The 15,844-nt window shown below is 38.6% G+C and overlaps 1 protein-coding gene across 2 annotated transcripts; it reads right to left on the bottom strand.

The window, feature by feature from the left end:
- Positions 1-7,697: 7,697 nt before the first annotated feature.
- LOC104894241 (uncharacterized) lies at positions 7,698-14,665 on the bottom strand. 2 transcript variants are annotated; one of them, XM_010680430.4, is made up of 9 exons: positions 14,506-14,665; positions 13,670-14,110; positions 13,478-13,579; positions 13,283-13,364; positions 13,120-13,139; positions 12,951-13,011; positions 9,415-9,494; positions 8,263-8,370; positions 7,698-8,143 (listed from the first exon to the last, which is right to left on the bottom strand). In XM_010680430.4, exons 2-9 carry the CDS (start codon positions 14,078-14,080, stop codon positions 8,123-8,125), a joined length of 885 nt encoding a protein of 294 aa, XP_010678732.2. In that variant the 5' UTR covers positions 14,081-14,110; positions 14,506-14,665; the 3' UTR covers positions 7,698-8,122. The 2 variants fall into 2 exon arrangements, with proteins under 2 accessions (XP_010678732.2, XP_048500094.1); XM_048644137.2 differs by lacking the exons at positions 7,698-8,143; positions 8,263-8,370 and having other exon boundaries at positions 9,416-10,225.
- Between the last annotated feature and the right edge of the window lie 1,179 nt (positions 14,666-15,844).

Raw genomic sequence — 15,844 nt, 5'->3', positions numbered from 1 at the left:
TTATATTTTGAGAAGGAAGATAGCAAAATGCTAACTATAATTTTCAATTTCGTGCGTAGCTTTTGTCTAATGTTGTAGAAATTTTTATGCAATTAATTATGTTTATGAATGCCTTTTAAATCTAATAAGTCGACATTTTTTTTTTGATAGTTTTATATCATAATTCCCTGGGGAGTACAACAAAACAGCTAATATCCATCAAACTACATTTCAATCTTCAAGCTTCTTAATTCTTAGTTCATCCAAACTACTGTATCTGACTTGCGGGATAAGCCCAGAGAATTAATGACATCAGTGGCTGAAAAAGTTGGTAGGCTTCTAAGTTTTATCCGGCTTCTAAGGCCTCTTCTCCCAACACTTCGAATGAAATTTAGAATGAACTGAAAGTTCCACGGCCCATTCCCTGGGTTTGAGCACCACGATACTGCTTCCTTTGAGTGTGATTCTATCTCAATTTGATGACTTCTGAATCGAACATTGTTGAGGGAGATTTGAAGAGATCTGTGAATGGCTAAAATTTCTGCTGAGCAGTCATCCATATATGGTATTAGACATGAGAAAGCACACCATGGTTCCCCATTCTTGCTGAAAAGAGCACCCCCAATGACCCGATTGCGTTGCGCTGGTGATGGTGAAATATTCATAACCCATGTTAGTTTATCTGGTGTTGGAAGTCTTTGTATTTGCACTTTCTTCCTAGAAACCTGCCAAGACAGACACTGAGGAGTTCGCAATATTTCATTTGATGAGTATGGGAAGGGGTCATTCCAAGTTTTAATCCACCAGCTAAGGCGCAACAATACCATGGTCTGAACCTCCTGAGCTGAGCTATTCAAGTTGGTGAATATTCGTGAGTTGCGTTCTTTCCATATAGACCAAATAATGACCTGGAATGCTGCATTCCACACTTTCTGGAAGAACTGATTTTTACAAGGGAAAGACCATTGTGCATATGCAGCCTCGAGTGTAAGAGGCCAGACCCAGGACAAGTCCCATAACCCACACCACCAGACCCAGACCATTCTCGCAAAAGGGCAATGAAGGAAGAGGTGGGAGGTATCTTCAGGGGCAGATGAGCACAAAGGACAATTGGATTCTGAGGAAGGGATGATATTTCGAGCCGCAAGTTTAACCCTTGTGTTAATTCTTTCCAATAAGGCCAACCACACAAATATCTCGATTCGAAATGGGACAAGTCCACACCACATTTTCCTGGAAACCTCACTCAAAAGGGTTTGAGAATTTTGATACATTTCCAAATAGAAGGAGTTAACTGAGAAGGTACCCGATTTATGCAAAAGCCACTTAACTTGATCAGGTTCCCTAAGCGCTGTGAACTCCCTTTGGTCACGTGGTCTGAGAGGACAGGACCACGGGATTTCCCAGCCCTCCTCCAAGTTGGTCCCTGCTCGCATAGAAGCTACGGAGGCTAAGGGATGTAACGCTTTGCGGAATAGTCTTGGGAATGCTTGTTTTAGAGGTGCCTCTTGAATCCATTGGTCATGCCAAAATAGGGTCTCATGACCGTCTCCCAGCTGCTTCCTGATCCCTTTCTTCATGATCTTTACTGCTTCTTGATTTTTCGTCAATGCGTTGCACAATACTTGCCACGGTCCTCTCATTCTTTGCTGATGTGATACTCCCATACCGGTGATTGGTGAGCAATTATACTTTTTCTGGACAATTTGTTGCCACAGTGCGTTGGGCTCCCTTAGGAACCTCCACCACCACTTGGATAGAAGACCCAGGTTCCTGTACAATAAATTACTTACGTTCAGTCCCCCCATGGTTTTGGGAAGTTGGATTGCGTCCCATTTTATCAGTGCCATTGCTTTTTTATCTGTGCTGCCATTCCAGAGGAATCTCCTCTGGATGGAGATTATTTTATTCACCACTCCTATGGGGATGGGGTACAAGGACATATAGTAAATGGGGAGGTTGCTTAGGGATGCTTTGATCAAAGTGAGTCTTCCCCCTAAGGAGAGTGATTTACTCTTCCAAGTTGCGAGCTTTTTGTTCATTCTTGTAATCACCGGTTCCCAACATGCCAATCTTGTGGTTTTTCCACCTATGGGGAGACCCAGGTATGAGAAAGGAAAGCGGCCCACTTTACAGCATAAGATCCGGGCTAATTCGCTTAACCTTGAGTCCTCTACATGTATACCCATGATCTCACTCTTGTGAAAGTTGATCTTCAACCCTGAGGTTAGCTGGAAGAGAATGAGAACTTGCTTGATGTTGTGGATGGATCGATTGTCTGGAGAAGTAAACAGAATTGTGTCGTCCGCAAACTGTAAATGTGTGATGTTTGGGCCATTTTCGCACACATTGATTCCGCTCCATAGGTCTTTTGATACCGCCTTTTTTATCATCAGGTTCATCACTTCCGCTGCAATAACAAAAAGAAAAGGTGAGAGGGGGTCTCCTTGTCGGAGACCCCTTTGCAATTTAAAAGGTTTGGTCGGCGTTCCATTCATAAGAATAGATGCAGCCGCCGATGAGATACATTCAGAGATCCATGTGAGCCATCTTGGGGGGAACCCCATCTGAGCCAGGGTCCATGATAAGAAGGACCAAGAAACCGAGTCAAATGCCTTCTGGAAATCTAATTTTAGGAAGATCGCTTCCTTTCTCATTTTTTTGCACGAATCAAAGAGCTCCCCTGCTATAAGAACACTATCAAGAATCTGTCTTCCTTCTATGAGGAGAGATTGGTGGGGTCCAATTAAGGAATTCATCACGTTTTTCAATCTTCCGGCTAGGAGTTTGGCTATGATTTTATAGATACAGCCAACCATACTTATTGGTCTGTAATCTTTAAAACCATCTGGGTTTTGGATTTTTGGGATTAGTGCAATGAATGCGACATTACTTCCGGTGGGGAGGGAGCCAGAGTTCCAGAACTCCTGGATAGTTTCATAAACATCATTCTTTATCAGATCCCAGGAGGCCTTGATGAATTTGAAGTTGAATCCATCAGGGCCCGGGGACTTAGATGGGTTACAAGACGCCACTGCCTGGTCAATTTCCAAGTGAGAGAAGGGTTTTGTTAGTTCTGAGGCTTGGGCATCAGTTAGTTTCTTGAACTCTAGGTCCGGAAAGAGGGGTCTGTTGAAGGGTTTTTCTTTGAACAAATTTTCATAATATTTCACTGCTTCCTTTCTTATTTCATTCGGGTTTTCGATCACTCTGCCATCAATTCCCAAGGAGGAGATTGTATTTTTATTTCTTCTTACAGATGCAAAGGTGTGGAAGAATTTAGAGTTCTTGTCGCCTGCTTTTAACCATTGGACTCTCGAGTTTTGCGCCCAGTATATTTCTTGTTTCTTGAGCCAGTCCCAGAGGTCAAGTTGGGCCAAAGCTCGTTTTTTCACCTCGTCATCCAAAAGGGGTCTGGTGTTGGCAACATTATCCCATTCATGGATTTCAGTTTCTAACTGTGAGATCATTGAGCTGATGTTCCCAAACTCTTGAGTGTTCCAAGTCTTCAGGTTTATTTTGACCGATTTTAGTTTCTCCATTAATGGTCTACCTTCTGCTTTCATCCAAGCTTGCTTCACGGTTTCTAGGCATCCCTTGTGAGTCAACCATACATCTTGGAATCTGAACGGTCTTGGTCCCCATTCAATGTTACTGGTTTTGAGGATGATTGGGCAATGGTCTGAGATACTTCTTTTAAGGATGGAGGTATTGATCAGCGGGAATAATTTTGTTATCCATTCAGGTTGGACTAGGAATCTGTCTAATTTGCTCATTGAAGAGCCTCTAAACCAGGTAAACCAACCCTCCCTTGATGAGATTTCCATTAGGTGTAATGTGGAGATGAAATCGTGAAACTGGCCAGAGGTTATTGGGTCAATATCCTTGCTACCCCTTTCATTAGAAGCAAGAATTTCATTAAAGTCGCCTGCTATTAGGCAGGGAAGTTGGGAGATGGCACAATACTCTTCTATTTCTGACCATGTGATAGCTCGTGTGGAAGCGTCACATGAGTTATAGACATTGATCATGATGCACTGGAAGGAGTCAGATATCAGCGTACCTTCTATTGCGATCCAATGTCTTTCCACTCTTGAGGCTGAGAGGAGGAATAGTGAGTTCCTCCATAGGGTGATTAGTCCACCTGAATTTCCTTGGGAGGGACTTGAGCAGAATTCCATATCGTCCCAGTTCCACAGAGATTTTGCTTTTTTCTGGCTGAGGTTTTCTAATTTTGATTCTTGGATAAAGACTACCCATGGTTCGTGAGAATTGAGGAGTCTCCTCAAGGTTCTGCGTTTAATTCTTGCACCGACACCGCGTATATTCCAGGAGATTAATATCATTTCGGGTTTTTTGGTGAGAGGTGGGAGAGGTTATCACTGAATGGAATTCCATTCATGATGCTGGCGGGCCAGGATGTGGCGAATTTTGCTATGTAGTTCAGTTAGGGGCCCATTGAAGTTCATTCCCAAATTGAGCCCTAATTCTATGATTTCAGAGGCTATTGAATCATAAGATTCTTCTCGAATTGGTGATGAAGGGTGGTTTGGGCGTGGGGAAGGAGGTTTTGGGAGAGGCTTTTGAATTGCGGAGTTTCTATTTCTTCTTTCCTTTTTCTTTTGAAGCTTTTTTTGTCTTTTTGTTTCATGAAGTGACTTGAGAGGGGATGGGATGAAGTTCTCGAAACCAGGAGGGATTGAAGGATCAGATGAGGATGAAGAGAGGGAAATTGGTTTGTTTTTTCGGGCTAGAGGGCTAAAGGGGTTAGAATTTCTGGTAGATGGATTATGGCTGGACTGGCATGGAGAAGGGGTTTTTTGTTTTTTCATTGGGCTGAGTTTTAGATTGGGGCTCATGTTCAGGTCCATGTTAAGTTTGATGGGTTTTAGTGATTTTGGTGAAGGGGAGTAGATTTGAAGATGGTCAAGTGAGGGAAGAGGTGGGTCAGGATTAGGGTGAGGCTCAAACTCAAAGCTGACGTGTCTTGGAGATATGTGTGTGTCTTTTGGTTGGTGTGGTCCCCTTGGTGGTGATTTGGGGAAGGAGCTCAGAGATTTATTATGGTTTTTGGGAGATAGCTGTTTGGCTGATTTGTCGGGGGAGCCCAATGATTCATTAAAAGGGCAATTATTGTCGTCTCTTCCCAATTCAACTGGTGGCCACTCAATTGGTGACTTTTCGAACTCTTCCACGTATTGTGTGTCAGTTCTGATCATTGGGCTTCCAGACTTTTGGGATTCACCATCTGACGAAGGGGTTTCAATCTGCCCAGGAGGGTTGATGTCTGCAGGTTTTGCAGGAATGTCCACTCTACTGTTGGTTGCACAATTGTCTCCCACTGGACCCTCCTCTGTGACAAAGATCTTGAATTTTTCCTCCTCTAATTTTAGGACTATGGGATTGTTTATTAGGAAGAAGCAGTCCGTGATGATCGTCACCTTTGCGTAGTCCATTCTGGAGTATTCTACTGATAGTACCCTCCCATAGATATTGCCTATCTTGAAGAAATTATCGTAATTCCAAGCTGAAAGGGGAACACCATATATGATTAACTTCGTCTGTCTCCATATGGCTGCACTTGATCTGTTAACTTGTCTGACTTCCATGAACCAGTTAAGGAGCCATTGACTTTCCACCATTGCATCTTTATCTTCTATTGAGTCAAATGTTATCAGGTGGAGTAAACCCCCTAGAGGTTTAATTTTTAGACAATTGACTCCTTCATCTAGGATGTGTCTGTGAATCATCTCCGATGAGGAGGAGGCATGAGCCACTGCTATAACACTTCTTTGGAATAACTCATCGTGTTCACCACTTCTTGAGCCTTGAATGGATATGATCTCATCACCATCCATTTCATCAATTCCAAGTTGTTCCCTAACTGTTTCCGTCTCTTCACCTAGCACCCTTGAGTGCATAATTCGTAATCTACTCATTTCTCTCTCAAAGATTTTTGGAGGGGGTTCAAGAGCTTGGTTTGGTTGTATTTTTTGGTTTGGGTGGGGTTTGGGGGAATAATGGGGGTTTCTGGTAAAGGTTGGTTTTGGCTTGGATTTGTATCATGAGGGGAGGGGGATGTGGCTTCTTTGTAGGTTCTATGATCCCGGATTGCAGGCTGGTAGTTTCTGATGAAGGTGTTTGATCTGTGGTCTGTTTGGGGTTGAAAGGTGGGGGAGGTTTGATTGGGTGTGTCGTATTTGGCTGGGTTAACTTTCAGTTTAAGTTTCCCAATTTTCCGACCATTTTCCTGTTTGATGGCTCTTTGAAGGGATTGTGGTGATGAATATTTGATAAATGCGTATCTATGGTTGCAGTTCGTTCGTATTCTGGGTGGGATGATAAGGTCAGATATACTTCCATGAGAATGGAAGATGAATCGTAGAGTTTGAGGGTTGATTTCAAGGGGTAGGAAATCTATGAATATGGTTTTACTGGCTGAGGTGGGGTTTTTTGGGGGGGATTGTCTTCTTCTTCTCTTAACAGTGGACCACCCACCATTGATAGGTTCCTGCAGGGGAACTCTCTCTCTCTCTCTTTTCTCTCTCTCACTCTCTCTCATCTTTTATTAATTTTAACTTTGACACTATTTAAATATATTCTAATAAGTCGACATTGCATGTATCAATTAGTGTTCTATAAATTTTATAATATTATGTCAGTTTAAAATCTTAGATAATTAAATATTCTTTTCATTTAACTAATTATATATTGTTTATTACATTTTCATAATATAATGTTATTGAAAACAAAAAAAATAATTAAACAGGATACATAAAATAAAGTTAAAGTAATGTGAATTGAGTCTAGAGAAAATCCGAACATAAAGTATGAAATTGTAATGAATCTGTAGAACTAAAAAGGAGCGTAAAGCTAATCTGACATAGTTTGAAGTTGAGTTAAATCTGAGAGATAAACTCACTCTTAAATTGATTAAAATGAATTTCATTTTGAATTGAGATTATATATTTGTATTATCTTATTTTCGATGTTTCCAATTAAATGAAGTTTAGGACAACGAGACAATTAGAGAGTATGTACTTGACAAAAAATTGTTCGTTACCTCTAATTTCCCCATTTTTTTCTTTTCATTTCTAAAATTCCTTTGTTTGGTAAACAAAGAATGGAAAACAATTTCCCCATAATTTGGAAAAGTCCACATAAAACATTTTTATATCAAAATTACAGAATACTCCTTACCCCATGGCGTTTCTCATCTCCCCAATCCCACAAATCACCTCCTAGCAATTTCATATTTACTTTTCTATTAAAGAATAAAGATATAATAAACATCTAATTGATAGATACATCTCATGATCTTTCGTGTAATACATATTATTTGTCTATAAATATTATTTATGTTAATTTACCCTGATTTGTTACTCGAAACACAAACAACCTTTGTTACCCAAAAATTTTTGATTAGCCCCTTAGAGATTTACCAAATCTCAATAGGATGCATTTTTACTTTTATCTTAAAATTAAAATCTCCAAAAAGATAAGCTTAGTTATATTCCTATAAGTACAAATGAGGAGTTCAAATAGATTCATTAAAATTCAGGTGAAAAAAAACCAATCGAAGAAAAATCATTTTTCACAAGAATTGTTCTTTCCAACCAGATACAGATTAGATTCAGGACAGAGGGTAGTAGAGAGATCAGTGTTAAACCAAAGACCACTTACGCCTTCCAAATTTGTTAGTAATTGGAAAAAACCCATGCAAGAATACATTCTTCCACAAGCAATTTGCAGCCTCTTTCTCTCTGACGGTTAAAAAGAGAGAACAATCCTTAAATTACAGATCAGATCAATAATGGAAAAGAAGTATAATAAACTGGAATATGTAGTGCTAAAGGAAAAAAATTAAACGTTAATTTCATGACCAAATGCGGCTGACCAGAAAAAACTCATCCGGGTAAGGGCTAAAAGAGCTGTACACAAAATTGCAGATGGTCGTAATGCACCAAGCTTCAACATCCAATTTGCTCAAAAAACTACAGAGATATTAGCTACAGCTTATATTGGAGTTGTACAACTTGAGCGCCATATCGAGGAAGAAGCGAGCAATGAACATTAAGTTCACAACAACGAATGCGAAACTGTGCAACCAAGGATGCAACTTCATTTGTTCCAATTATCTTGGTCAGATGTTTGGTTCCTCTTCCTAAATTTCAAGAAATTAGCTAACCAATTAGTCAAATCAGTCATCAAACCTGTGTTCTAAACCCAAGAAACCAATATCTTAGTTAACAAGGCTATCATGAAGGGAAAAATCATTCATACCGACGCCATCTTATCCCAGTCCTTCAATTTAGAATTTGTCAACATAAAAGTATCACGTAGTGGAGCCCATGCAGGTTGGCTACTGTCTTCCTCGCCCTTAGAGATGGCCTGCATTGCATAAAAGTTGGGAGTCAGATCTAAAGCCAAGCTTGAAGGACAGCTGAACAAGGAAATCTTAACACATCTACCCTGACCAGAAGGCAGGAAAAAAAACTATTGTGCTTTCAAGTAATTCGAGATTAATTTTAAGAGGAAAAACTGAGATTTAAAGTTCAACAATATGAACGATGGATTTGGAAAATTCGCACAGGGATTTCACACTGTTATAATGGAAGTTCTATAAACATCAGCATAATTTTGCAATGCCACAAAATTGTTTCTTTTATTTCACAAAACCATCTATAATTTTATTAGGTCCACAATCTACCACTTACTACCTGCATAAAGGGTTATCAGTGACCCATTCATTATAAAACCGCATAAGGATCATTTCAAGTCTTGTAGCACTTGTAGCCTAATGGGTGAAGATTATTAGGGTGATTCCAACTTCCAAGTATAATGGGTTATCAGTAAGAACTTCTATTTGATCTATGGATGGTTAATAGAAGAAACTAAACAGATGGTTGAAGGGGGTAGGGAAAAGTTACAAATGATTTGAAAAAGCACCTATAACTAAAGGCTTGTATTAAGGAAGTACCGGTAACTTGCAGGAGGTTCCATGCAAAATGCTTTTATACAATTAAGCACATAGTTTAGTAACAAGAACAATCTACAAGTGCTGAATTTCATATCCACCCATTTAAAGTTCTTTATACGTTCAGATTTCCCATATTTTTAAAAGACCCCATGCCATATAATTCAGACAAAATGTAAACAGAAAAATTAAGCAACTCCATCATAGAATACAAGATTTTTCCTAAGAACAAAGGAAACTGCAGCTCTATATGAGTCATAGCACACACTGAAAATAAAACCAAACAACTGTTGGGGAAAGGGGGGGGGGGGGAGAGCAAGTATAGACATGAAGTACAGAATATAACAAGATTGAAGACAGTCATGGGCAAAATAAAAGCACGAGGTTAATGGGTTAACAACCGGCAATTCTGACTTTCAGAAATTGATTACAAAAATAATGGAAATATAACGCCCTACCTTGGTTGTACCCTCAGATGATTGTGCTGAAGACTTGTTCAATTCTGTAATGAATGCCTCCTTTCTCCGCTTAGTCAAAGCTAGCATATCAAGGTATACTTCATCATGATTGGAAAAAACAACAGATCATAGCAGTGGGACAGAAAATTCAATGACAACAGAAATCTGTCCATAGCTCTTCAATGTAATATGTTAAGTGTTAGATGGGAGGAATGGGGTATTTGAATCTCAAATTAGAGGGTCGCCTTGCACACACCATCAAGGTCATTAGATATGATCAAGATGACCAACCTATATCAAAACTCATGTTTAATATAAACATATGCACTTCAGGTCTCATTCTTCACAATATCGTTTCAAGATTCAAACTTTTCCTTCTAATGCTTACAACTTGAATGCGCTTGCCGCTTCAGGTCTCATTCTTCACAATATGGTTTCATGATTCAACCTTTTCCTTCTAAGGCTTATTGTGGGGGCCCATGAGTCCACCTACAGCTCTAGCATTAGAATGATATTGTCCGCTTTGGGCCCAGCATGGATTTGTTTTTTTTGGCTCCTTCCCAGAAGGCCTCATACTAATGTAATTCGTGAACTCTTATAAACTAGGTAACTCCTAAACCTCCAATGTAGGAACGTAAACTGGTAACAAAAGAAGAAGACTTATCTGATAGTCGTGACGTGAAATAATCACTGCCCTAAAGTTGAATTGCCCCGTAACAACACACGGACTCACAACAATCAATCTCCAGGGATACACGACTTCTACCTTTCCGGTGTTGACAGAAAAACAGATTGAGAACGCTCTTGAATACTGCCCAGAAAAGAGGAGAATTATAGAGAGGAGAGGTTGTCTTTTTTGTATTCTCCCCAAAGAATATCAGAACACTTGTATATATAGGAAAAAAATGGAGAATCAAATGTGCTCAGATCAATGCTAAAAACGTGGAGAAAATGGGGAAGTCAATGGCAGCAAATTGGGAGAGAAATTAGGAGTAACGGCACATTAAGGGAGAAATTAAAGGGAAAAACCATTATCTGAATACTGGCTTAAAACGGTCATAAAACTGACAGAATTTTGACCCAAAACTTTAGTTAAGTTAAGTTTATTCTCCAAAGCCCATGGCCCCATGGCCCTGGCCCGGACAGGGGGGGCGCGCGTGGTAACTACACATGCCCACTAAAAGACTCTTTGCTACACAACTCAATGGATATAGAAAGTGTAATGGTTATAAACCCCTTACACTCCCTATTATTCTTTCAATGTGGGACTTTTCACATTCTTTTGAAGCAACTCTTGAAATTCTTTAAAAAACCTTTATAAACTCCAAAACTCCAACAATCTATAATGAAAGAGAAGGCATATTCGCTTAAGAAATGCTATTCCGAGAAATATAATTAGAAAATGTCACTCGAGTATATATAAAGTTGGAGTGGAATATTGTTGATCCTCTCACTAAAGGCCTTTGGAGAATATTGGTGCTAGAGTTACCACAGGGAATGGGTTTAAAGCCTATTATGGAGTGAATTGTGATGGATACCCTTCTTAGGAATTCCTAAATTCAAAGGGTCAAACGAAATCACAAAAGAACTCAAGTTATTGTGTACTACTAGTCTACTACCATTCCTATTAATAAAAGTGATGTAGCATTTTGTTTTAATCTACTGTGATATGTGTGAGGTTAAACATAAAGCTCTTAATAAGTTCATAGCCTTATTTGAGGTGGTTTGTGACAGTACAAACTTGATGAACTTACCTATGTGAATGTGGGGGTTACGCCTAATCCCCTATGAGAGTCCAAGGCTTAGGCTCTCTAGAGCATTCATGAGAATCCAGGTTAATTGTGGGGCACCTATATTATATTTGCGAGAACGTCTCTTGATTTGAAAAAGGTTGAGTGCGCAACTATGCTTTGCTAACTTTGTGAAAGGTTCAAAGAGAAATCTACCTCTTACGATAGTAAGACATATTTGTATGTCTGTGAGTGTCAATTCAAGTCCATAAGACATTTATACTTCAAAACTCAGTATCTATAGCCCAGATCATATGTTTTCAGCCTTTTTCTTCTTGTTTTCTTCTTTTGAATCATGTGGGGGATTGTTAGAGTTTTGGAGTTTATAAAAGTTTTTTAAAGAATATCAAGAGTTGCTTCAAAAGAATGTGAAAAGTCCCACAGTGAAAGAATAATAGGGAGTGTAAGGGGTTTATAACCATTACACTTTCTATACCCATTGAGTTGTATAGCAAAAAGTCTTTTAGTGGGCATGTGGTGAGTGGAGTTACCACATGCGCGCCCGCCCGGTCCGGGCCATGGGCCTTGGGCTTTGGGCTTTGGGCTTTGGAGAATAAACTTAACTTAACTAAAGTTTTGGGTCAATATTCTGTCAGTTTTATGACCGTTTTAAGCCAGTATTCAGTTAACGGTTTTTCCCTTTAATTTCTCCCTTAATGTGCCGTTACTCCTAATTTCTCTCTCAATTTGCTGCCACTAACTTCCCCATTTTCTCCACGTTTTTAGCGTTGATCTGATCACATTTGATTATCCATTTTTTTTCCTATATATACAAGTGTTATGATATTCTTTGGGAAGAACACAAAAAAGACAACCTCTCCTCTCTTTAATTCTCCTCTTTTCTGGGCAATATTCAAGAGCGTTCTCAATCTGCTTTTCTGTCAACACCGGAAAGGTAGAAATCGTGTATCCCTGGAGGTTGATTGTTGTGAGTCTGTGTGTTGTTACGGGGAAATTCAACTTTAGGGCAGTGATTATTTCACGCCACAACTATCAGATAAGTCTTCTTCTTTTGTTACCAGTTTACGTTCCTACATCCAATGTGGGACTTGGGATGTATACCCAACACTTACAACTACGAAAAGTAGCAAAGATGAAATCTACACTAACAGCCACCTAATTCTGGTAATAATCACATTACAAGACTCACTAATATCAACAACAAAAATTAGAAGAGTGAACACTTCCGACCAGTTACTAGTTCCTCGTCGCAATTTATGAACGACAAAGACGGACACTAAAGAACATGGATTCATATCTCTTAACCCATGTGTCATTCTCGCCTGATCCATTAATTCATAAGTTTCACTCCCAATTAGTAATAAGAGATTCATGGCTCCAAATTTATAATAACCATCAAGGACTTGATCCAAAAGGTTCACTTTACTCAGTCTCCACTATAATCTTAACAATTCATCCTTGCTTCCCAATAAATTCTAAAATCACTTAAACAATCACTTTGAATATGGACTTAACCTCCCTCCCCCTCCATATAAGGCAACAACCAAAAGATTTAACAGAGTGAAGTCGAAGCAAAAGTCGATTAGACCAGAAAACCTAGGCCCTCTGCTAGTGAGCAAAATAGGACGAAAACATCTTAGCTACTTTGACCCCGGCTTGGTTTTGTTACACAGGGATATATATAGCTAGAACAATATAACCCTCAGCACAGAGAATACTGCTCCTAAATGATCTTTCCTTAAGCAAAACAGTCTCTGCAAGAAATTTTGAGAATAAGAGGAATACCCTTTGCATCACTAAACCTTGAAGGATTCAACCCTTTCTGAGCAATTTGGGCCTTGTTTACCTGGAGAAAAGACAAAAATGAGCTTAGAACACGACCAATTTCAAAATGCCAGGTTCTAAAGGGAAAATGATGTGCTACAAGAGGCAAAACTTGTGTAGCAGCACTTACCGCATTAAACAACTTGACAACTGGAATACGTTCAGCACGCGAGCATCAGGAACATATCAATTTTATGGGGAAAATTGTTGCTAAATCAGATATCATGTAAGCTTAAGCTAATTTTAAAAAAGCTGCAAACTTTTTCTGACATAAGATGAACAAGTTATATTACCTCCTTTTGTGGCCACACCTATCAGAAATTTCTCATGCGAATCTAAGAAATTGGCAGGCTTCACATGCCCCATTTCCTCAATCTAAAACACAAGGACAATACAATGTATCATATAAAAATGTGTGCCAAGACATACAGAAACAAGCAAAAAGATCATTTAGACACAAATTCAGTTGGAAGTTAATAGTGTGTTACCAAGCTCTTTTCCTTCTTTGCGTCCCCTTTAACCTTACGCTCAGTGACCTCTTCTGCAAGCTTGGCCACAACAAGCTTCTTGTGTGCTGATAATACAGGACCCTGCAAATACACAATCCTTAAACATAAGTAACATACTAACATCCAAGAGCTATCTTACAGAAAATGGCACCATAAACGTGTAGAAATTACCAGTGTTTCATCGTCTACATGAGTGTTGGTGATCTTGAGAAATGCCATCCTAAAAGCATTACAACCTTCTGCAAACTTTGTAATTCCAGTCTGGACTTCATGTTCTTCATCTGAACCTTCCCTTTTCTCACGCCCTGCTTCATCATCACTACTTTCCGAAAGTGCATCTACCTCAACCCCCCTATCTTCACCAACAGTTTGAGGGGCATGCTCAACCTCGTCTTCATCTTCACTATTATCCGAGTCATAATCCCTGGCCCTTTTGCGATATAGTTTCTGCATTTTCTGGCTAACTCTAACCTTCTTACCAGTTCCTGGACCTTTCATTTTCTTCGCATCACGACCTTTCTTCGGCATCTTTTTCCTTTTATTCAAATTCAATGAAGCAGGTTTATCCATTTCCCCAACCATATCGTCTTCGCCAACTATCAGAGCTCAATCCTACAAAATTCCCCCAAAAAGGTGTGAATTATTTGTACTTAAATTTGACATTATTCACCCTAGTAACCAATTAAATCAACCCCTTTAACAGAACTTCCTACTCGAAAAAACCCACCTCGATCTACATTAGAAAAGTTCAATAGAAGCTACTTCTTAACAATAACACAAGTTTTCTTCAACAAATTACAAGAAATACAAAACCAGAAGTCCTTACAATAGTTCATGAAACAACGAAAAAACTCATAATCATGCAATTAACTTTAATAATTCAATCGCATTTGTTTCAAGTTTTCACCTTTAAACAAGAAAAACTCAAAGAAGGTATAACCAAGTCCAAAAGGATAGAAAAAGAAAAGGAAGCATGAACAAAAGGAAAAACAGCGAAGTGAGAGTACCTCAATAGAGTCCAGAGAGTGCGTCGTACAAGAGAAGAGAGTATGGAATGAAATTGGAAGAGAAGAATTTTACGTTAGGGTTTAGGCTTCTCTGAAAATATTGGAGTTAGGGTTTAGGCAAAGGCAAAGACAAAGATGCGATTATTAGGAAAATTGTGACACCAATTTTCATTAATGTGTAACATATTATTTGCTCTCAGTAATACAAACAAAATATCATATGTGTCGTCTTTATGAATATTAATTTAAAAAAATATTATTTAGTTTTTCGATAGTATATACTATATCATATTATTAATTTATTATTTTAAAATTGAATTTTTTTGCGGGAATATAATAGTGCATTTTGTTGGGATTTATCTCACTCATTTTCTTTTGTGGCATATACCAACCTAAATCTAAGTTTTGTTAAAAGTTACCAAAAACACTATTTCTGGCGAGAAAGTCAAATTTTCGGCCTTTGACTTGCTTAATTACTCTTTATATCGTGCGTGATATCCAATTGCTTCTATTACATTCATATTCCTTCAACTTCCTCGTTGTCACTTTGTGGCTCACTCGCGAGTACCTACCAAGTCAAAGGCTGAAAATTTGACTTTCTCGCCGGAAATAATGTCTTTGGTAACTTTTAGCAAAACTTAAATTTAGGTTGGTATATCCCCATCAAAAAAATAATTAGTGAGGCAGATCCCCACAACATGCACTATTATCCTTGTATATCCCCGCAAAAGAACTCTTTAAATTTTGATATTTTGCCCCTCTTAACTTGTCACTACTTGTGTAAATTGCAAGCGATCGAAATGACATATTTCATCAGTTCCTCTATATGTTTTAAGTACATTATCTTGACTTTTGCACTATTTATGTACCCATTTTGACCTTATTTTGTTACTAATATAATAAAAGAAAGTTACTATGTAACATATAAAATGTTATTGGTTCATCTGTATGTACATTTTCATGCTTTACACTTTTAATAATTAGACATATCAATGGTCCAACTTTTGCATTGGCAACTGTGAAAGTCAAAGTGTTATATGTATTTGGAATTTGAGGAAGTATATGATGCAATGGTTTCTCAAATCTTTCATTGTTTTTCAAGGATTTTTTTTAGGGTGACGATCGTGCACCATTTCATTTTTAACTAGTTATTAGGCCCGGGCTATGTCCCAGGGAAGAAAAAATTTCATTTACTAATATAATACTTCATCATAATAACACTAAAATACAACTTAGCCTAGTGGTTAGAACTTTAGTATATGTATTTGAGGTCTCGGGATCAAACCCTATACTATGCAATTTCTTAATTTTTTTATTGTACGTGGATTACATGAACTAA

Source organism: Beta vulgaris, chromosome 5 (assembly GCF_026745355.1).
Source record: "Beta vulgaris subsp. vulgaris cultivar EL10 chromosome 5, EL10.2, whole genome shotgun sequence".
NCBI classification, from domain to species: domain Eukaryota; kingdom Viridiplantae; phylum Streptophyta; class Magnoliopsida; order Caryophyllales; family Amaranthaceae; genus Beta; species Beta vulgaris.
The sequence above is the reverse complement of the archived record's forward strand: the minus strand, read 5'-3'. Positions and strand labels throughout refer to the sequence as shown.

Excerpts from the sequence above, each read along its gene's own strand:
- LOC104894241 (XM_010680430.4), bottom strand. The coding sequence starts at position 14,080 with ATGGTTGGGGAAATGGATAAACCTGCTTCATTGAATTTGAATAAAAGG. Across the intron at positions 13,140-13,282 it reads AGGTGTGGCCACAAAAGGAG|TTGTCAAGTTGTTTAATGCG; the intron begins GTAATATAACTT and ends AACGTATTCCAG. Across the intron at positions 8,144-8,262 it reads ACTGGGATAAGATGGCGTCG|GAAGAGGAACCAAACATCTG; the intron begins GTATGAATGATT and ends CTTGAAATTTAG.